The following is a 22851-nucleotide window of genomic DNA, read 5'->3' as shown; positions in this document are numbered from 1 at the left end:
ACAAAAATACTTTCACAACATTATTTGAAAGGATAACTTCTCCCATGTGCATATTTTTCCGATCTAAGCTATGACATTACAAAAACATGATTGATCAGTTTCAATCATGGTCCTGGACCAACATTAATTCTGAAATTTCAGGAGCAACGCCAACACGACGATATCAGATTTTGCAAATGCGAAGCTAAGGCTAGCAGACAATTAGCGTAGCTTTGTATACAGACTTGACACAGCCAGCCTGGATCTGTCTCTAAAACTCAATAATTAACATGTTAAATGTTGTTTGTTTTTTTTGCAAATGGCGCATTGTGGTTTTTGAGGGGTTAATGTGCTGGAATATGTATTGGCCTGGCACAATAACTTCCTGGCTAGTTGTTTTTAGTCTGTGTGCCATGCTAAGCTAACTGTGTGTTGGAAGTGCTTTAATTTTTACTGTACAGAGATGAGAGTTGTATCAATCTTCTCATCTAACTGGTTACCAGAAAGTGAACAAGTGTATTTTCTAAAGTGACAAACTTTTCCTTTGATTGAAGATGTAAGTCAGTCTACAGACAGGAAAGATAGGCTGTCATTTATCCATGCAGTACGGTAATTAAACAATGTAATCAATAAGTAAATACACAGAAAAAATAATCCAGAACTGTATTTAATGATTAATTGGACATCACGTTGAACCTATTTCAATATTTTATGACTTTCATCAACTAAAAAATTAATTGTGGAATAAAGAATGGATTAATCATTATTAATCAAATTATTATAATATAAATAATAGTTGCAGCTCTTTTTAGTGCACTATATGTATTCTTTCACTTGGATGAATCTGTACTCTAACAAGCCCATCACATCCGACTGTGAAATGCTTTAGGTGCTGTTTTAAGGGGTACATCAGCACATCAGAGCTGACCTGCATACCGGATGATGCAGTCACACACTTGACGTGACTCAACCTGCATATGACGGCTGTTTTCTGACCTCTTTCGAAAGGTTGCACATTTGCGTTCAATAACAGCTGAAGGAATTAAGATGAACACATTACTGTACCTTAATAAAGAAAAAAAACAAGAGACCCTGGTGCAGTTGTGCCTAATGCCTGGATAATCACGTATGTGCTCATTTAGCGTGCCTGATTTGAGATATTTTCACTTAATGGCTCATGAATTGCTTTGACTTCACTTCATTTGAACTTGATTTGAACTGAAGTGTCTCATCTGGTTGTTTGATTGTAATTATGTGGCAATCAATTTAAAATCCAGTTAATGGTTTCTGTTTGAGGGGAATTTAAGAGATTTTCAAGATCTGATAAAGTTCGGGGAAAGTATTACTTGTGCTTTCTGACGATCCATGTAAGTGTTTTCCTTGAAGTGGTCGTTAGGATTTGGACAGAATTCACTCTTGTAATTTTTGTTTGAACTTTCTTTTTATGGAGTTATTATAACTGAGGTTCAGGAACTGGACCACGCCACTCCTCCTCGCTAATCCGCCACCCAGGCCCAGCCAATCAAACCACCTGCGTCTCGTCAACCTAACCACCTGTGTCGCATTAACCCAATCACCTACGTCACCCTGATTCAATCACCTGCGAAATCTATGCAAGCCTGACCATTTCTCTCCCGTTCGTCTCAAGTTCCTACAACCCTCCCCTCCAGACCCTCTCCTTCTCCACTATCATCTCACAGGATCATCGGCTGCCCAGCCTTCGACATCGCCATCACATGGCAAGAAGATCCTCCAGAACAGGGACCCAGGCCATTCCAGCACAGGAACCACGGGGGACAATGAAGCCACGCCAACTAAGACGTGCGCCCATTGAGACGTACCCCCATTCTGAGTTTCAACCTCCCCGGTTCCTAGACGGTCCAGCCGATCCAAAACCCTACTCAAACCTCCCTTCCTTCATCCAACAACCCCCGACCCCTCTTTCCTATCCCGGCAAAATCTTCCAATTTAAATAAACTACCTTAACGATAAAATGTGGCGTGGTCTTGTTAGTGAATTTCTTGTATTGTGGTGTGACCCTGAGTCTGTGGGTTGAGGTGTACTCAGAGAATAGCAACTCGCATGCATTTTTTAGGACTTTGGCTTTACATCTGTATTATTCTTGCCTGTGTCCTGCCTGACCACCCCCGGAGTCTTTTTCTGGCACTGTAAACTCGTGGTTTTCTGAACTATTATAAGAAATGTGGAGTGACGACTATTTTAAAACATTAGTGTGAAATGTGGGGTTTGTTCTGAGTAGTGAATTTATGGTGCAATTCCTCGTCATTGAGGATTAGACCAACTGTGAGGCTAAAACCTCGGTTTCTGCTGTATTTCATCGTTTGATCAATTTGTTTTTATTTCTCATTTGTGCTTTAAATACACAAAAGTCTCCATTACGTGACTGAGACAAGGATTTCATTGAGGGAAACACTGAGGTTTGCCTGGAGAGCACAGTGGAGGGATGTGGGTTCAATGCCCCAGACCTTGCAGTGTGAAAATAGCTCAGCCTTCAAGCTTGTGGTCTGGGTGTAGAATAACATCAGCAATCATTCTAAAAGGTTGCATGTATCATGAGAAAATGCAGTATGTATTTTGACATCTGCAGGTCAGAATGAAATGAGTCGGGGGCAAAAGAAAACCTTATTAAAAACCTCACTGACATCACTAATACCAAAGTCCCTCCATAGTCACGTTTATATTTAAATCGTGGTCAAGAAATGTGCGGGAAATTACATGTGTGTGTTTGGTGTTTAATTTAAGCCAGTTAGTAGGTGGTCCTATTGCAATAAAACCTATGGCAAAAGTGAACAGCAATTCTACTTTTACTCCCAGGATGTGTGGTCAGTGTGATTTTCAGAACCAAACGCTGTTTTTCTCCCAACACAGATCCGTAGGAATCCGTCAGCTCCACTCGGTCTGCTCTTTAATTTTGCGCTCCAAGTGACAGGCAAATAAAAAGCATGTCGTCATCGCTTCAGATGTTTCTTTGTAAGTTTGATTACAGGAATGAGAAAATAATGGATCTACTGCAAAGAGAGGATAGTTTTAGTTTTATCCGTAGCTGCTTATTAGTGGTCAAAGTGGGGCAGATGTTTTCAATAATACAACACAAATGCCAAGCCATAAGGGGGGCTTTTGCCAGGAATCTGTGGGGAAAGGGACTTCTCTGCTCCCACTATCAGAGAGCTGAGGTTCATGGTTTAGCTGTCAATTAAGGGGCTTTACGCTTTGAAATGGCATTTCTCCCCCTTTGAACCTGCAGCTCTTTGTCTGAACTATGTATAGATGTTTTATTACAAAGTCTCATGTCATGCGATCTTCAGAATTTTCCAGAGGTTGAAGAAAGTGAGGCAAAAACAGAGAAGTTATAATGATCCCTGCAATTTTTAGATGCAAATGTTCCTCATCACAATAAAAAAAAAGAAGAAAAAACTTGAATAGAAATCTCCTCTGAGTTTCACTTCATCAGCCAATCCTGTAATTGAAACAATAATGTGTGGAGTGTAATTAAAGAAAGATGTTAAAATAGTGGATTTTTTTTTAATTGGTTTGCTTCAAAATGTTCATTGTTTAAGACATGCAAAGAGAGACATGACCATGCTCGCTTTCAGAGTCATAATTCTATTTTGGGTTACTACTAAAATAGGTTTATATGCTTTAGGGCTCAAAAACACATCAGTTGTCTCATACTGTCCAGTACTGCAGCACTGCATTCTCCCTCTGAACGCTCTGTTTTAGCTCCTGTCTCTTTAAGGCCGCCCTCCCAAATAGCCAGTCTGCTCCGATTGGTCAGTTCTCACACGCCTGACCCAGCACAGCTTACAACAACAGAGCAGCTGTGCTGAATCAATGTTTATCAAACTAGCCGGCAGGCATTCAATTATGTAAATGTGTGACGTAGTGACGTAGTGTGATGTCACAAAGTCACAGTATTAAAGGCGGGACCACTGACGAGGTGTTTCAGGAGAAGTGTTTTCTGTGAGAGGGGAGCTTCTGTTGTTTTTAACTTTCAATCGTTTACATGCACAAGAACTTACTGTATGTAAAACACTTGAGGAAAGGAAAAAGCAAGTTTTATTATTAATATTTTGATGATTATTTTACATTTTATGTCTTCATTAGAAGTTGAAAGCTGAAAAAAACTGTTGATGAATCGATTATTTGACTGTTTATCAAATGTTTCCAGCTTCTCAAATGTGCTCAAATTTGCAGTTTTTCTATGTTTTACATGTATTCAAATTGAATATGTTCAAAGGTTTGCACTGATGGGCATTTGGTTCACATTTCATGGACCAAGCAATTCACTTACTAAATCAGTAATGAAATAGATAATTGTAAGTTGCATCCCTTATGACACAGAGTTGAAAATGAGCGATTTAACTGCCGTTAATTGCCGTAATAGGCTACTTACAATGTAGCAATTCAGCCTGTGTTGCAGGGAATCTCATAAATGGGATCCATACTGAAACCAATTCAATACGACCTAAAAACAGTATGATGCTATCAACAATGTAGCAGTTATGGAAATCTGCTGCAGTCAACAAACAAGCCTTTATGAACACAATAGATTCAATGGACGACTTGTTTTCAGCATGCTGAGAATTCCATGATTGCGAGTCTTAATTATATTACAATAGATGGGGAGGGGTTTTTTCTCTCTGGTTGACCCATGTTGTCCTTAAACTAAACAAAAACAAAATGTCTAATGTACATTCAGACGTACCACAACTTACAAGGCTGCTACACAGCGATAATTTGCAAACAGGGTAAAGTTCATGCATCTGGCCTACTTTTTAAAGGACAACTGGATCCTTGAAAACACACAGCACTGCTGCTGTTGTAAACGCCTATGGCAATGTAATGCTGGAAACACTCTATTGGCTCTGTTTTTAAAAGTCATCGTTGCTTCTTTTGTCTCAGATGGTTTCTGCTCACCAGAATGGGACGGCATTGTTTGCTGGCCTGAAGGGCCTCCGGGGAAGCTTGTGTCCACCGCCTGTCCAGAGTACATCTATGACTTCAACCATAAAGGTAAGACCTGCCCTGCATAAAGTCAGCAGTCGAAACCCTGAAGCTCATTTTCAGCTGGTGAAAGAGCACCGGGCCTCAGGTGCTACGATATACTGTTCAATCATAGCTTCATCAGAAACCTACGGAAGCCCTGAGAGACAAGAGAGTACAAATCTGTTGATCCTTTTTCAGTTTCTCTAGTTTTTATATTAGTTTTGTCAGGATAATTATTTGCTTTTCATCTGTGAAAGTTTTGCCAGATGACAGATTTTGTTTTTCTTTTCGTCAGGTTCATTTGTGTGTTCTGAAGTTCAAACAAAATGTGATGAAGGTACTCTTTGGTTTCGGGAACACGGAAGTTAAAAAAAAAGAAAGATCAGAGGCAGCAAACACTTGAGTGAAAATGAAAAATAAAAAAAATTAGGCTTTAGAAGAGTGGCTTTTTTTTAAGTGATTGTTTTTGTAATACTCATTTTGGCCACTAACCCATGTTGTGAACAGGACTAAAAGCATTCATGTTTTCTTTCAGGGGAGAGGTCATTTCTCCATGCACTCTAAACACAAGGAAGTCTATATTACTCTATGTAACATTAATGTTATTACTTGCGTGCAGAGTAGTGAAAAAAGACCAATTTTTTTTTTTTATGTTATTTGTTTTACTTGATTCACAGATGAAAAGAAAACTTGCCTCTCAGGGCTTCCATAGAAACCTGTTTCAAACCTGTTTTCAAACCTGCAATTTGTACAATTATTTATATTATTTATACAATTACACGCAGGTTTGATAAAGAAACGAGCTGTGGATGGGTAATTGATTGTGTTGGCAAACATCAGGCTGTGAAATCTGTAATTAAAGACAGACTTTTCTGTTTGGTGTCTAGGACTAGCGTACCGTCGGTGTGACAACAATGGAACGTGGGAGCAGGTCTCGATCAACAAGACATGGGCTAATTATAACGAATGTGCAAAATTCCTCTACCATTACAACCATAGCCACGAAAAGGTGAGATCTGTCTCGTGACCATTTGCATGCTCATTGACTCAGTTAGAGTTTCATCCACAATAATTAAAAGCCTCTGTGAGTATATCATCAGAGTAAATTGCCACTCTTTAGAGCAATTGCACCATTTTATTCTGCAATTACAGTCCCTTTTTTATGATAGATTGTCGCCATGCCTTCTCAGTATTTGTACAGTGAGAGTGAACTTAAATTATATTTAATGAAATGTCGAGATGGTGACAGTGGGAGATAATGACAGGATGGCAATGCGGTTGCTTTGTGATAACACGAGGTTACAATTAGCTAATGGTATGTTCAGATATAAACTGGAAACTGTGTCACATTAGTCGTAATTGCAAATTGAAAAAGTTCTCAGAAAGCCATGACTCAACCTCAAAGCCGCCTTTAGAGCAACTAGACAGTGATAAGAAGACATTTAGATCTAAGGATTCTGCAGTGTGTCATGGTGCTTTCCCGGTAATGAGGTTATCAGACTAAAAGAAGTAGTGCCTCAATGCCTTCAAGGATACCAGTAGTTGTATAACACACCTTTAAATATGCCCAATACAAATTATTTTGACTTTTTTTTCTTCAATTTATCTGCACACCGTTGATACTTTTTTTAATCTTACAACACACATTTCCAATGCTGTATACTACCTTAACATTACAATAAAGCTTAACCATCTGTAAAATAAAAACTAAACATAATCAGCATGTGAGAGTCAACTCTGGGATCATAAATACCATGAGCACTGACATCACCTTCACAACACGGCACATGTTGAGACAATTGTTTTGTAAACCAAACATAGCAGCCTTTTACTACCACCATCCCCAAGTGACTAACAAAGGTCGATGTGACCCTGATCGCGGTTGCTCCTGTAGTGTTTCTTTCTCCGTCATTGTGTGAGGGTCAGATGTCGGAGCATAACACTGCCAGGGAATGGGCCTACTGGGTATTGTAAGAAGGGTGGAAAACAGCTATAACCTGGCTGTAAATGGAGAAATAGCACTTACTCAGTCATTATTGTGTGTATATACTGTATGAAAAAGTCATTCTTGTATAAGTAAAACTGCATCATGCGCAGTAATGATGCTGACGTGGGTTTTATGGAGCATTTCAATAATCTCACATACAGCCTAGATATGAATGAGGTGTATGATTATATTGGAGTTTAGTGTTAAATGGCTCTGCTGTTTTGTACCGTTGCTAGTGGTTACTAAAAGTCTGGGACCTTGCAGATGGATAGCAGGCGTAGAGTAATAGAGTAATCAGTCACTCATTCTATATACTTTATATTTAAGAGTGCAAAGCTTACATACATTTACATTTGCTCACATATGATGTTGTTTATACTTAAAGGATTTGTCCAATATTTATATATTTTATAGTGGAAAAAAATAGAATTTAAAAATCAGAATAAAAAGGTGGGTTAGTATGATGGAAAAAAACATTTTGAACTACGTAGATGATTAGTAACTGTATCGGAATACATTTTTTAAAGTAACCCTCCCAACCCTGGATGTAAATGCATACATATACATACATATCTACACACGCCTACACACATGTACAAGGAATAAAATGATCGGCTGCTTATTGATAAAAAAAACAAAAAAACAAACAAAAAGAAAGTGAACGCAGGATTTTTGGCCAAAGCCTGTCATACTTTGATTTTTACCCATGAAAACGCCACACACATTTTCCTCTCCCCAGCTTGAATGTGGTGCAGAGGATGTGGGCATAACCTCATCAGGGCGCCCTTCAATTTCTCTCTGACTTCAGATGTTTGTGTTGATGGGCTCCCGAGGGAGCGCTTGCAGCAGTTAATGACAAATACATATGCACGAATGAAAGCCCCACACAGCACAACTGCCATACCGCCGACCACCACCACAACTTAAGACACCCGTTATTTTGGCACAGGATCCTGATGCTAAATGATAACAGCAGTGGAGTATCTGGTTACATCACACAGAGCTGTTGGCCCCTTCAGCATGTTGACGCACAGAGGGTCTGGTTAGTTGCTCTCCTTACAGTGTCCTCTGGCTGCCAGCTCACTGCTGGAGGATCAAACTGCCCCACCCAGACTTTCTCTGCTCCGCCACCCATGTCAGATGCTGTTTCCATCAGTAATTTCTGGGTGCTTCAGACAGTTCTGTCACCAAGTGGCAAGGCATGTTCAAACGCACTGAAATTAACACTTTCTGAAGCTACGTTTTTTGGGAGGCCAAGCCAATATGCCAATAAAGTGTAAATGTTTACATTGCCCCTTGTAAAAATATGCTCTTTGTAATAAAATCACTCACATAAAGTAATGGTGTCACTAAAATTTCAACCTGTTTTAATGTAACTAAGAACAAAGAGCAACCCTAAATGTTGAGAGTGTTAAACCAGGTCTTGTAACATCTAACGTCAGTATTCGTGTGAGTTTCCAAGGTGGAGATAATGTTTTCCTTAAAAAAGATAATATTGTGTACGCTGACTGAATATTGTCTTTTAACCTGAATCTTATCCATTTTACATGATCATACAAATATAGGTTATAATGAACAATAAAACCATGTGTTTTAAACTAAAATGCAGTAATATAACTACAGTAAAGGGAGGATATGCTGAAGTTCTTTGCATCCATTTTGCTGTCCTGTTGTCATTTCTAACAAATTATTCTCTCCCTACAGGAGGTCTTTCACCGACTGTATCTCATCTACACAGTGGGATACTCCATCTCTCTGGGATCACTCATGGTGGCTGTCCTCATCTTGGGATATTTCCGGTGAGTCGATGCCGTCAATAGAGTTTTTCCAATTAACAAGAGTCGCTCCCACAAGAGGGCTTTAGACAAGGGTCAGAAATTAAGGTTAGAGCAATTGCAGAAGGGATCAAAACAGTGACTCCACTATAAATGTTTGATGGCATGATGGCACAATTGCTTTCCGTGCCATTTTATCAGTTGAAAACACACAGCGGTGCAGAGAGCACAGTAATTTCATGATGATTTAATGGACAAAAGAGGCTTTATCATGCAAGTCATGCAATTTACCAGAGCTGCGTAGGCATGCAGTGCAGTTTATTTTGTGTCACGGCAGCAACATGAAACATGCATGCTGTGTAAAACATTACCTTTTTACATTGACTCTGCATCCATCAGTGTCTGACATTTAGGCTCTTTGTTATTTTCATGCTGATTTAACAACCCAGTCGCCAGAATAAATGTTAGCTAAGTACATTTCTGCAAACAGATAGAGGTTTATGTTTCTTTATGTCTTTACACTTATTATGTCCAATTTATCCAGTTTCGTTCTCCACACAAAGGACTAGAAAAGACCCCAGGTCTCCGTAAAAACATCCAGCTCTGTCACCACAAACACGGCAAAAACAGCTTTGCTTCTCCTATAGGCTGACAGAAGGAATTTCCAAAGATGCTGCACACATCAGTCTTATCTTGGCTTCGTAGTAACAGTGCTTAATTGGAGAAAAACCCTGAAACAAGGTTGAATTCATTTATTCATGCAGCGAGAGTTCTGATTTTTCCCAGCTGATTAATGCAGGGCAGACGTGTCATTATTTGCTTATTTTGTTTAGCATAGAGAGTATCAGGAATCGATGTGAAGGCGCTGTTTACCAATGTTCCCACCGGCGTGACTTACCATACAGGCAGCCAGTCAGGAGGCTTTAGGAACGCTCCCAACTGGCACCAGGAAATCTACGGGCCAAATGAGTTTAATAAGTTATCCCAGGGGCCCATCTGACATTCTGGCTCCGTGCTCCGCAGCACTCCAGCCATGTCTCCCCTTCAACATGTCAGCTTGTAGACAGGAGAGCTCATAAATGTTTTCCAGCGAGAGAAAAGGGATATTTCACATTAGCAGTTGTGTTCAGTACTTTTCACCAGGGAAATGTACACTAAATTAGTTTCCGCCCACCACTCCTAAATCAATGGTCCTCTGAGGGACACTTGTCAAACATCCAGCTCAATAATGAGGCTTTAGAGAAAGAAATGTTAATAATGCATTAATAATTTCAGTACTTCAGGACTTTTTTTATGAGACGTATAATATTCCAGTTCATGTTGGCTTTTGGATTTCATTAAAACACTAATGAATGTTCAGTAAATATTATCATCTTTTTACTTGCCTTTGTAATGACGCAACCTTTGTGGCCATTGATCCAGCAGCCTGATTCCAACACTGGAGCGTGACCTCAAACACTCAGACAGGATGTTTAGGAAGAAATTATGACAGATAAACTCATGCTTGTCTTGAAAGGAAATTTTCCTGCTATTCCCGACACATGCTTGCAATTTTGTTTTTACAGCTCACTTTGCAGCCGGCGAATTCAATATTTGAGCGTTTCGAGCCCCTAAATCTCAAGAATGTGTTACAGTCAGCGTGGAACTCAGCTGGCTCTAATTAGAATGAGCATTGTTCATGTGTGTGTGTGAAAAGCCCACACGCGCTTGCACGTTTTTTTTTTTTCAACAGATCCATCTTTTGACCTTGCCGCTCTTGTTTGTTTTCTCCCCAGACGATTGCACTGCACCAGGAACTACATCCACATGCACCTATTTGTGTCCTACATGCTCAGAGCTATAAGTATTTTCGTGAAGGATGTCGTGCTCTACTCTGGATCAGCCTTAGAGAACATGGAAAGAGTCACAGTGGAAGACCTCAAGTCCATCACTGAAGCGCCGCCAGCCAGCAAAACACAGTTTGTAAGTGCACCAACACATTGAAAAACATCTTTAGACGGGCTCGACATGAAGTATTCTGCCCTTGAAGATGCTTTAACAAGGAGCAAGATACATGTAGTATCTGTTTTCATGTGACAATACACAGTATTTATGTTTTGATTACGGTGTGAAATTCACAATATGCCCATCAATGGATGTCGTTGCTGTTTTTCTCCAAACAAATTGTAATTGGATTAGTCCTCGCTTGATTGCATTACAAGCGCAGATAATTTGACTCGTGGTGTAGATGGGCGTTTGCTTCCAAAGAGGAAGTGGTATTTTGCAAAGTCTCACCTGCTTTTCCAGTGCTGGAGCAAATAAACTGTACTTTTTGTCCCCGTGCCAAGCTTTTACTAGGCCAGAACTTGGCTTTCCCTCTCAGAGTTGAGTTTAAAAAATGGGTACTTTTCATGCATGCTTTAATATGCAAACAAACAATTTGCGCAATCTATTTAGTGGGCACGTTTATCCTGGGGCTCTCCAAATTGAGTTATACAGGATTAAAACGGCATAAGTAGGTGACTTATGTGACACAATGAAGGAACTTAGATGTTTGTGCTTTTGCATGCTGTATACTGTAGTGTGTGTCGTAAATAAGACCAGGCGCACAAATTAAACATGGAAATTAGCCCTTTTGCAAGAGCTTTAGGGCTTTATTCTAAAACTACTGTAGCTATATTAAAGGAGACCTATTATGCTTTTTCATGTTTACCTTTGCTTTAGTGTTGTATAAACTGTAGGTTCTTGTGCATGTAAAAGATATTGAAAGTTAAAGAGGTCCAAGTCCGCACCAACAGAAGCTCCTCTCCCACAGAAAACACTGCTCCTGAAACGCCTCGTCTGATTTCTGTGACTTTGTGTTGTTAGTTTGACACATAAGAATTCATTTGGCACAGCTGCTCTGTTGTTGTTAGCGGTGCTGGCTCAGGCGTTTGTGAGCAGACCAATGGGAGGAGGCTGGATATTCGGAAGGGCGTTAAACAGACAGTAGCAGAGGCAGTATGAGTGTGTTTTTAAACCCATTCTTGTAGTAACCCAGAATAAAATGATGAAACTGTTAATGAGCAAAATATGTCTCCTTTGATAAAAATGTAAAGTCTATGTAAATCTAAAGGAAAATGATCTTACATAAGCAGACTAGTGTTTGGTGCTTTCATTTATTGACTCTGACTGTATATTAATAATAATAATTTAATCAAACTGTATGATTCCTACACATCTGTCTTTTATGAACAATAAAAAACAGCAGCCTCAAGAAAATATAATATTAATTTAAAAAAAATATATATATATAATCATAGACCTGTGTCTCCATGAAAGGCGTAAAACTCAAATTAAAACGCTGCCCAATGGCAAAACCTCCTGCTGTAGCCCAACAATGCTTGTAAGAATACAGACTGATTACAAAAGATGGAGACGACAATTATAAGACTGGTAATCAGTACAGAGAGAAAAGGAGTGTTGAGAGAAACTGGGGCTTGTGAGTGCCATGGCAATATAGCAGCTGGAGCTGGTCAGCTATGTGGATGTTGACCGAATCAATAGCTGACTGAATCATTACGGCCTCCTGGGATTTACACACAACATGTCAGTAAGACTGCACATAATACTATCTGGATCATTATCAACCCCTGTCCAAACAGACAAATCTATAAAAACGACAAATCTCACTTGCAATATTGTATCTTAAAGGCACAGACGTAGGATTGTCAACCTGTCTGTTTATTTATCAATTAATTTATATATTCATTTTCAATTCATTCGATCAATAACTGGGTTGATGTCTGTCTAATACAAGGCAGCAGGGCCCGGGGGAAATTCACATGCGCCAAAAAACAATTAAAATTTTTATCACAAAAGCAGCCACTCGCTGCTGTGACAACTCCAGTTTTCCAATAATCCACTATATTTGTTGTCTCAACAATCATTACAGAGTTAGCACATAGGTTGCTGTGGTGACACGCTTGTGTCCTTTAAAAGTAAACACGTCATCGTCCAATTTGTATTTGTTCTGTGCTTTTTCTTAGAATAAAGCTTAGGTTTCTGTAAGTGTAGATATTGAATCAAGAAACCCCATCAGAGAGAAATAACAGGCTGTGCAGAACACAAACATAAAGGCCATCCAAAACTCTCACACACATTAGACTGTCAGGAGAGCCAAGACAAATGCCTTTTACTCTCAAAGCAAAAGCTTCATGTCTATTCACTTTACATCCATCATGTGTGGTACATCTGCTCTAAATGCACTTGAATATAAAATAAATAAAATGTGGCTGTAACCTTAAAGGAGAAATTGGTAAGATATGGCCAGAATTATGGTTTAAAACATAAAAAAAAAAACTGAACGGAGTGTGAAGAAACAACAGTGTTGGCGTTTTGTCGAGGACGTTTATGTATAGTGTTGCAGAGATGTCTTATTAAGTTAGCATTCTTACCACCTAGCCCCGGCCGATTCTGTCTCCTGTTGTTTTACAGCATTTGCTCATAAACTGAAGCCATGATAGGTGAACTGCACTTTTCAGCTATAGAGTACAAGTCAATTAATATAGTAATTTGAATTTATCCTGCTAGCACCATAAAAATCAGATTTCCCAGAAGTCCTCTCAATGGTTGTTGAGAAATTTCACTCAAAACCCAAAACGTTACCTTCATGATGGCACTAGATGAAATGTCAGGGGATGAACAAAGTCATTAAGATTCATCCTCTGGGGACTCAATAGATTACCAAGTCCTCGCACCTCATGAATGTCTACAGTATATAAAATCGTATGGCAATCCATTTAATTGTTGTTAAGATATTTCAGTCTGGAATAGTGATGGAACCTTGTGATGTTTTTTTTTGGTAGAATTATCAATTGCCAACAAAGTAATGAAAAGTTAGAAGATAACATTGCTGATCTTTAGTCATAAATGCCAAGACAAGGCAACACCTTTCAACAACAAGCCATTTTTATTGCACATAAGAGGCATTAAGACAACAAATAAAAGAAACTTGGCAAACAAAAATGTTTTAAGCCTCAATTTATAGAACCGAGAGTTGGAGCAGACCTCAAGTTTGCTGCAGTTTTCTCAGGTTTCCTGGGAGTTTGATGCAGACATGCAGTGCATAAGAACTGAATGCTGCTCCTTTTTCTTTTGACCCTGGGGGCAGAAAGCAAACACGTCCCAGAAGACATGAGAGGTTTCAAGGGTTCATAATATAACAGCAAGTCATGACTGTATTCTGTCCTTAAACATTTCAGTGCTTTTTAAACCAATAGAGTCGTCTCTTCGACATGCAGAAAAAGCCAGTGCAAAGAGCTGCAGACAGGAGGTCTCTAGCAGCAGCAGTCTGAATCGGCTGCAGCTGTCTGGTTAAATGGACTGTGTTTAATTTTAGGTTACATCTAGAAGTATGTATTTAGTATGTATTTAGAAATCTGTAGTAGAATATTCCATTGCAGATTACTGAATACATGCTCCAGCTCTACATAGAAAGTGGAAAATAATCAGAAAACGTCTTTCTTGTTAACATCTTTTGTTCGAATATGACCCACTACTGAAATATTTTATTGCAGAGGAGAAATGAGAAGATACAAATAATTAAGTATTGATTAGATCTGCTCTCCTTGTTTGTTGTTTGTGTATAGATCGGCTGCAAGGTTGTGGTGACCTTGTTCATGTACTTTCTGGCAACAAATTACTACTGGATCCTCGTGGAGGGTCTGTACCTCCACAGCCTCATCTTCATGACTTTCTTCTCGGACAGAAAGTATCTATGGGGATTCACTCTGATTGGATGGGGTGAGTTCTGCTTCATTTACATATACCTCCATGCATATGATTAGCAGACTTACTACCATGCAAATTAAATCATATGTACTGTGAGGTGTTTAATCTTTAATCGTCTTATTAGAATGCAATATATTTTGAGGATAAAAGGCCAAGTCCCTTGCTGATTTCTATCATTAAAAAAGTGATGACAATGGAAAATCTGCATGAATGTGGGCTTTACAGTTCCTGCATTGTACACACTGTGCGTTTAAGTTACGTAAGCACAGCGCATACAATGTGGATGCTGTGCTACCCAGGCTCTACCCATATGAGCAAATTATGGACTTCTTATAGCAATATTTATCATTTATAAATATTGTTTTTTAAATGTAAATAATTTTATTGTATTTTTCAGGAGTACCGGCTATGTTTGTGACAGTTTGGGCAACTGTGAGAGCCACATTTGCAGACACAGAGTAAGTGATCTGTATGAATATTATTTTAGGTCATTGTATTCTTGGAAAGCTTAAAAACAGAACTTCTTAATCCTCAGTTCCTTAAAAGAGACACATCATCTGCTTGTTAGTTTTTTTCCGTCCCTTGAGTGTTTTATATTTGTTCTTGTGCATGTAAAAGATCTTGAAAGTTAAAAAGGTCAGAAGCTCCTCTCTCCCACAGAAAACACTGGCCCTGAAACGCCTCGCCAGTAGTCCCGCCTTTAATTCCATGACCTTGTGACATCGCACGACGTCACCATGTCACACATTTGCATAATTTATGCCTACCAGCTAGTTCGGTATGAAATAATTCACTTAGCAAAGGTGCTCTGTTGTTGTTAGCGGTGTTGGCTCAGGCATGTGTGAGCTGACCAATCAGAGCAGACTGGGTATTCAGTAGGGGGGGCCTTAAAGAGACAGGAGCTAAAACAGAGCATCTCAGACAGAGAGGAAATACAGTGTTGCAGCACTGGACAGTGTTTTTAAGCATTAAAGCATGTAAACTTGTTCTAGTAGAAACCCAAAAGATAATTGCAAACCTGAATATGAGCATAATGTGCCTCCTTTAAAGAAATGTTTTGCATCAGTATGTTTATTTCACTGATTTGAGCAGGTATCTCTGGTTTCAAAGTCTTAAATTGTACAATTCAAAGATGAAGATAAAGAAACATCCGTAATCCTCACATCCTCATGATAGTCAGGACTGAGAACAGGTTTTAGAGCTAAAAAGAATTAAAGTGGATTCACCTTCCACTTCTGAGCAGGCAGAACTATACTGCCTCGAGATGCTCCCCTATCTGCCGTCTCCACACTGCTTCTGCACCACTTACGGCTAAGCTGGTATCCAGCTGCTGTTCAGTGGAACTAAACCACATGTTACACTTCTCATTTCTGACTCCCTCCTACCTTCCACCTGCCTGCTCCTCTCCCTTTGGGCATGAAATCAAATTCAGCATCCTAGTCTGAGCAGTCTAAGCATATCATACATTCAGCAATAAAATTTCCGACTGGTTAATATCATAAAAAAGATGAACTCAATGTCCTCCTTGGCAGCTACGGCCGTAGTTGATGACATGTGACAGTTTAGGCAGAGAGAACTGTTTGGATACCAGCTAAAAAAAGGCACAGACTTTGTTATTTCAGTGTCTTGCTGCAAACTTGAAAAGTCTTTTCAGAAATGCCAAAGCTCTTGATCATGAAGGGGGCTTTATGTGAAGCCCTGGAGTAGTGAATAAATTCATGAGGAATTAAGGCTGGAAACATCATATTAATATTTATTTTGCAAAATTGAATTCATTTCTGAATGGTTTCACATGATACTTGTGTCTAAAACCATCAGATCAGTCGGAGAGAGGAGGGGAGAGTCAGTGTCGTCTCCCCTTCTGTGTCTAAATCCTGTCATTTTGTGACATGGCAGCAGTAATCATTAGAGACACCAGAGTGGAACAGAGGGACTCTTGATCATCACACCGTATGTATCTCTTTGTGATCCATTATCTTGTTGTTCATCTACTTCAGGTGTTGGGACTTGAGCGCAGGCAATTTGAAATGGATATATCAGGTGCCTATCCTGGCAGCTGTAGTGGTGAGTACACGCTCAATACTTGAACCTTCCCCCTGCTGCAGAGGAAATTACAGTGTTTTAGTGCACCTGTGGCATTACAGCTGCTGGACGAAACACCTTGTTATGTTTGCAATGATGGTTAATGATATGTTTCTATTTTCTCTTTAGGTTAATTTTATGTTATTTCTGAACATCATCAGAGTCTTGGCAACTAAACTACGAGAAACAAATGCTGGAAGGTGTGACACAAGACAACAGTACAGGTACTGAGTACTAACATCGTAACACGGTTATTTTCATTTCTGAACCCCACAAGACCGGCTGCTTCTCTTGATTCATTCATCATATGACATACTTGTAACCTGCATCACAGCCGGCTTGTTGAAACCATTGAATGAGTTTCCTCTGATTGCATTTGCATCAAGAGACAGGTTCTAACGAGGTGATTATAAATGGCACACAAAAATGTCCCTTGACTGTCATCACCCAAAGTAAGGCTGCGGTTTTTTATCACTACTTCATTACTGATTAGTCAGTGAGATAGATTTCTCATTAAGATTTCAACTAAAACTTTTAAAATGTTTATTTTAACATTATTAAGTTTTACTTGTAGGATTTAGGGACAGAAATTGAAGAGAATTAATTATGTGTAAGACAAAGGCGAGCTCTAATAAAATAAAGCTGAAATCCAAGGAACCAAAAACTCTATTCTCTATTCTCTATTCTACTGGGAGAGAACGCAGGACTGGGAAACTGACATAGAAACATAAATGAACCGACATACAGAGATGGAAAAACACAAACTTAAATCCACTCGGCGGGAAGACTAATAAGGGACACATGAAACTAATCGGGCAATCAAAAAAAGCTGGAAAAAACAAAAAGATAGGAAGTGTAATTCACAAAAGGACACATGAGGAGACAACCTACAAAAAAAAACAGGAAATGATTAAACTAAAACTCAAAAACTATGACTTCTTCACAGTAAAACCTGTTGTATATCATTCTTTATTTAAACTGTATTTTCAGATTGTTATCCTGCTAATAATCCTCATTTTTACTGAATGTATCTGTAATCTGATGTTATCTGTTTTTCCTGTAACTTTAACAGAATGTCTCTTCTTGTATCACAGATAAATGACTTAAACCTTCGCTCAGAACGACTCAGATTTGTTGTTCAGATGAAATGTAACTGTTCTGTTCCTGTTACAGAAAACTGTTGAAGTCCACATTGGTGCTGATGCCACTCTTCGGTGTCCACTACATCATATTCAACGCCATGCCGTATACAGAGGTGTCTGGAATTCCCTGGCTGATCCAGATGCACTACGAGATGCTGTTCAACTCCTTCCAGGTAAAACCTACAAATGCCAGAAATGCAAATTTTGCTCTCAAGGTCCCAATGAATATTAATGTACCCTTTCAAGTTGAACAAATCCGGAAATCAGGGATTTTAAACGGCCTCTGGGTTAACATGTCTTCATTAGCAAAAACACCGGAAGGGATCAGTTACCTAACGTCAGATTTTTGCTTCTTGTTTAGATATTTGGTTTTGGTTAGATTTGAAGTGCAATAAAGAGGATTTGAGGGCTGGCAGACGATTTAAAATGTACTTAATATGAAATTACACAGCTAAAATTTGCAATTCATGGATGAGTAAAATCATTCTCTACTCTCTTCCAGGGATTCTTAGTGGCGATTATATACTGCTTCTGCAATGGAGAGGTAAGGACCTCATTTTTGCATTTTACAGCAAAAACTCCTGCGTGTTATTTAAGCTCTCATATCGCTAAATATAAATCACTTCTTCTCTCAGGTGCAAGCTGAGATCAAAAAGTCCTGGAGCAGGAGAACTCTGGCCCTGGACTTCAAAAGAAAAGCTCGGAGCGGCAGCAACACTTACAGCTATGGACCTATGGTGTCACACACCAGTGTCACCAACGTCACTGCCAGAGGACCGCTGGCCCTCCACCTCACCACGAGGCTGGGACCGGTGCCTGTGAACGGGCACCGGAACCTCCCCGGCTACGTGAAGAACGGCTCCGTCTCTGAGAACTCGATACCCTCGTCGGGACAGGAGCTTCACATTCCCGACGAGGAGCATTCGGCTCACACGCGGCCCTGCGAGGACGAGAAACCCTCACCTGTGGTGGAGGAGGAGAGGGAGACAGTCATGTGACCTCCAGGACCGCTCTGTAAAACAGTCTCAGGATGGTCTGTAGGGGAATGGTTGCATGCGTCAACACTGCCAGTTTTTCCTCCTGTGAATTGAGCCAGAACACTGCCGACTGATGAGGCTCAAGGCAAAAAGGGTGAATATCTCATGCGAGCTGGGCCGCCTTTATTTGGGGGATGATGACCCTCATAGTTGCGGCAAATAATCGCAACTCTTTCACCAACCACCTGCCACAGTGAATGTGCAAAAGGATGAAAACAGACTGCCATTTTTTATTTCTTTTCCACTGCCATATCTGTCGTTATCTTGTTTTCTGATTGCTCTTTTTAGCTCAGCTTTTGTGCATAAATTAAACCGGAGTTAGTTACAGTAGTTGCCAGAAACAGCCTTAATCACCGATGTAAAGCCAGGTGGGTTTTGAGTGCACTTATTGGCACTTGTGTGGGCAATTTCATCAGCAAGTTTTCGTCTTAAAAACAGTAATGCTCCAACTTTGAGGCATCTGTTCATGCTTTCCGGCATGGTTTCTCATTTGTTCTGCATTGACCTAAATCCACTTCAGTGTAAAAGGGAAGGTACTCAGGTAATTGAAGTCCTCTGTTGTTGCACACCTATTTTTATACTTTTGAAAGTGGTGTTTTAGCCTGGTCAGCATTTCTCTGAGGATGCTGGTATGCTACGTAAGGTGTTAACTTTAAATCATCGTTGTTTTTTTTGGGTTTTTTTCACGATGTTGTACAGCTGTTAAGAAAAACCCAGCATTCATCTCTCTTAATCACAGCAGACATCCAAGACTTCAAATGAATGTTTCATATTCAAATTTTCCCCCAAAATACCCTGAAACACACACACACTACACACACACACAAACACACACACACACACACACACACACACCTACACACACACAACATGATGCCAAAGTAAGAATATTTCTTTGAAGACTGTCTCTCTCTCTCTTGTTCTGGGTTCAGTGTAAGGTAAAGAAGAACTTTATGGAAATCTGACCCAAAAAAAAAATGGTATCGTGTTCGTACATGTTTTTCAAAGCGAGAGAGACCCCATATAAAAACACAGGGTGCAGGAAACGGTCATATATTCCAGGGGAATGTTAATTAAATGAGGAATCCAAGAAAATCTCAAATTCTGCTGGAACTCCAAGAGCGACATTCGTGGCGGATATGAAGGAAACCCCAGAAATGAATAACACGCAGTAATTTTGACAGAAGGTCCAGTGTTATGCTGCTTTTCGATGTATATATATGTATATATATACAAGTCAAAATGTTTACAAAGATCAGAAATACATTCTTATTGTGAGCTAATAGTGTTCATGTGTATGGTTATAAAGCTATGTTTCAATGTACTTTTTTTTTTCATGTGGTTGTTTACGGAATGTTTGCAATATTTGATTCTGTACATAGTCCCAAACACAACTGGTGAATATATTTACAGGTGACAGAGGGCATTCAAACGAGCATTTAATGAAGCATTCCACGATATATTTACAACTCTGTAACTTTTTATTTACCGCACTTAACCTGCATGGGTTGCAGGTTAGGTCACATTACCTATAATACCAAAGAGAAAAGGCACGATGTGCTGCCAGAGAAAAGGTTATTTTGCAGTGTTTCTTTGTATTTTAATCCACCGTCTTGTTTACAGTGACCAGAAAGTCTTAAAGTTGCAGCAAAATCACCCTTCAAAGGAATAAGTGTTTGCTACTGATCGTAAGTTTAGGGAAAAAAATAAGATAAAAGCGCCCACACAGATTTAAGTTTCTTCATAAATACTCGGTTTCATGTAACCAGAAGTGAAGCAAATGAGAAAACCATTCCGCCTCTCAGTAGCTTGGGAACGATGAGCTGAGACCATTAATATTAAAGGCAGTTTTGTTGCTCTTATTCCTCCACTTGTATTTTTTGACTTCACTTGGTCTCAGGAGCTGAATTAGTGGCTATTTAGTTTGGACTCATATGTCTGCTGGAGTTGTGATCGAGATCAGATTCGGCTAAGTGGAGTTTTACCTCACATTAATTTGAGCTAATATGTGACCGAAGCTAATATTTGCTCTTTTACGCACGTGACGTTTTTTTCATCCTACAGTCGTGACCAACATTTGACGGCAAGCTCTCTCATCCCTTTTGCGGTCGTGTTCTTTTGGTGACCTCACACCGACTGAATCATTCCCCCAATCCCCTGATTCCCAGTTTAGGTCCACCTGATGCTCGAGGAGTGAGTTTTGACTCATATTTGAAAGGTCAAAGCCTCGTCTGTTCCAGTTTTTACTGCCCACATACGACAGATTCATACTTCAGATAACACTTGAATAAATCTGAAAACGTTTCAAACCATCCTCAGTGGTTTACCATCAAGCAGATGTTTAAATTATTCACTTTGTCAACAAATCCTATGAAAAGACCAAAACCATCAGTGAACTGACTTTAAGCATTTAATAAGCTTATTCCTATGAGCCGAAGATCTCAAAGCAAAAGCACATTAAGGAGACACACTGTTACACTGGGTGACATTTTCCTTCATTTCGACAAACCTGGGCACTGTAGCTTATTTTGAGTCGATCCTGCAAGCATTAAAAAAAGCATATCTGTAACTTGTTTTTAAAGAGTTGGAAACAAAGAAACAAAGACATGGTAGGAAAGGATTCAGAGATTAGGCTAAAACATTTTTGTGGCGCTGCTTGGCAATCAGGAAAATATAGAAAAGCCCAACCACGCAATATGAATCAAATATTCAACAGCACTCATTTGAGCCGGACAGTTTTCTAACTGTTTTATGACAGCGTTCCTTATTTTAAGTTGATCGCACAAACATAAAAAGTGCATAAACACTCACCAGCACACCAGATGTGTAATCATCCACAGCTGAAAATAGTCCCACGACAAATGTATGATTTACTAATGTTCTGATAACATTTGCTTAAACCTACATTGTCCTGATTTTTGGGGAAATTGTGCAGTTTAAAAATATATATATATATATATCTTTTTTAAAGATTTGAAAACAGAGATGAAGACATGGCAGGAAAGTACTTAACATGGATGGTTTTGGTCTTTTCATGGCATCGCTTGGCAATAACCTTGCAATAACAATTAAATATTGACATCAGTCATTTTAGCAAGACAGCTTCCAGTTGTTTTTGACAGCCGGTCTGACACCTGGACATTTTGGACCTTTTGACCCAACTTGAAATGTTTCATGGTGATCAGGGGTCAGTTTTGCAACTCGGGGTTGAGTGGATTGAATACAACACTAATTGTATTAGATGGCTGCAGACCTGCAGTGATAGAGATCGGAAAAGACTGAGGTTGAGGGAAACATAGTAATTTGATAATACGAGTATCTCAGTGTCACATCAGATTTTGTTCATCTTGAACCGGCTTCTTTCTGCTGGTATTTATTGCATTTCTCACCATTCTCTGGAAGCTTAATTGTAAATTTGTACCCCGTTAATGAGTGCAGTTGTAGTTCGTACAATATTTTAAAATGGAGTTGACTCACTCTTCATATTCAGTCTGGCTCTCCACTACTTGCCACTGGGCAAGTAAACATTATGTTACTGTTGTGTAATCCAGACAGCTTTCATTAAAAAGGCGGCTGGTATCAGAGCATGAAATTCTAAAAAAAAAAAAAAAAAAAACATGGAAAATTATATTTGAGCACTTTAATATGCTATAATACAGTATTTTGTTCCGATTGTAACATGTAAAATGATTGTGTTTTTTGGAAATCAAGTGTACAGTGAGGCCAATAATCTTAGAGCTAATGTTGTATTTCATTATTTTTCAAATACCTCTCATGGGAGTATAAAATGTGTTTCATTGTCTTTTATTTATCTCGTGCCGAAATGTACTCAGTGGAGTCGACATTCGTGCTTTAGATACGGTCTGTGGGCAGTGTTTGCTGAAGTCTCATCTCATCTTCTCATCGCTGTAGAGTGATGCAGGCACGCTGTAGATATCAGTGTAAACTTGGGATAAAATAGAGGATGTTTTCTGGTCTCTAATGTTCATCAGTGAATTGTGAATAAGTAACAATAAATGTATGATTTTACTGTACTCTGATATTCTTGCAACTTTCATGACTCCGAAGTACAGAAACAATGCATTTTCTCA

General features: G+C 39.3%; 1 protein-coding gene across 1 annotated transcript in view; it reads left to right on the top strand.

Moving 5' to 3' along the window:
- Positions 1 to 22800, top strand: part of pth1r (parathyroid hormone 1 receptor) — a 53615-nt gene extending 30815 nt beyond the window's left edge. The window contains exons 3-13 of the mRNA XM_084369733.1: positions 4903 to 5013; positions 5874 to 5995; positions 8678 to 8772; positions 10524 to 10710; positions 14358 to 14511; positions 14897 to 14957; positions 16497 to 16563; positions 16711 to 16805; positions 17755 to 17896; positions 18226 to 18267; positions 18359 to 22800. Of these exons, the coding sequence (XP_084225859.1) occupies positions 4903 to 5013; positions 5874 to 5995; positions 8678 to 8772; positions 10524 to 10710; positions 14358 to 14511; positions 14897 to 14957; positions 16497 to 16563; positions 16711 to 16805; positions 17755 to 17896; positions 18226 to 18267; positions 18359 to 18721 (1439 nt within the window). The 3' untranslated portion in view covers positions 18722 to 22800. The remainder of the gene's footprint in view (positions 1 to 4902; positions 5014 to 5873; positions 5996 to 8677; positions 8773 to 10523; positions 10711 to 14357; positions 14512 to 14896; positions 14958 to 16496; positions 16564 to 16710; positions 16806 to 17754; positions 17897 to 18225; positions 18268 to 18358) is intronic.
- The last annotated feature ends 51 nt before the right edge of the window (positions 22801 to 22851 follow it).

The sequence above is a fragment of the Pagrus pagrus genome, assembly GCF_965226575.1.
Source record: "Pagrus pagrus genome assembly, chromosome: 12".
Classification (NCBI taxonomy): domain Eukaryota; kingdom Metazoa; phylum Chordata; class Actinopteri; order Spariformes; family Sparidae; genus Pagrus; species Pagrus pagrus.
Note: the sequence above shows the minus strand (reverse complement) of the source record. Positions and strands in the feature narration are given on the sequence as shown.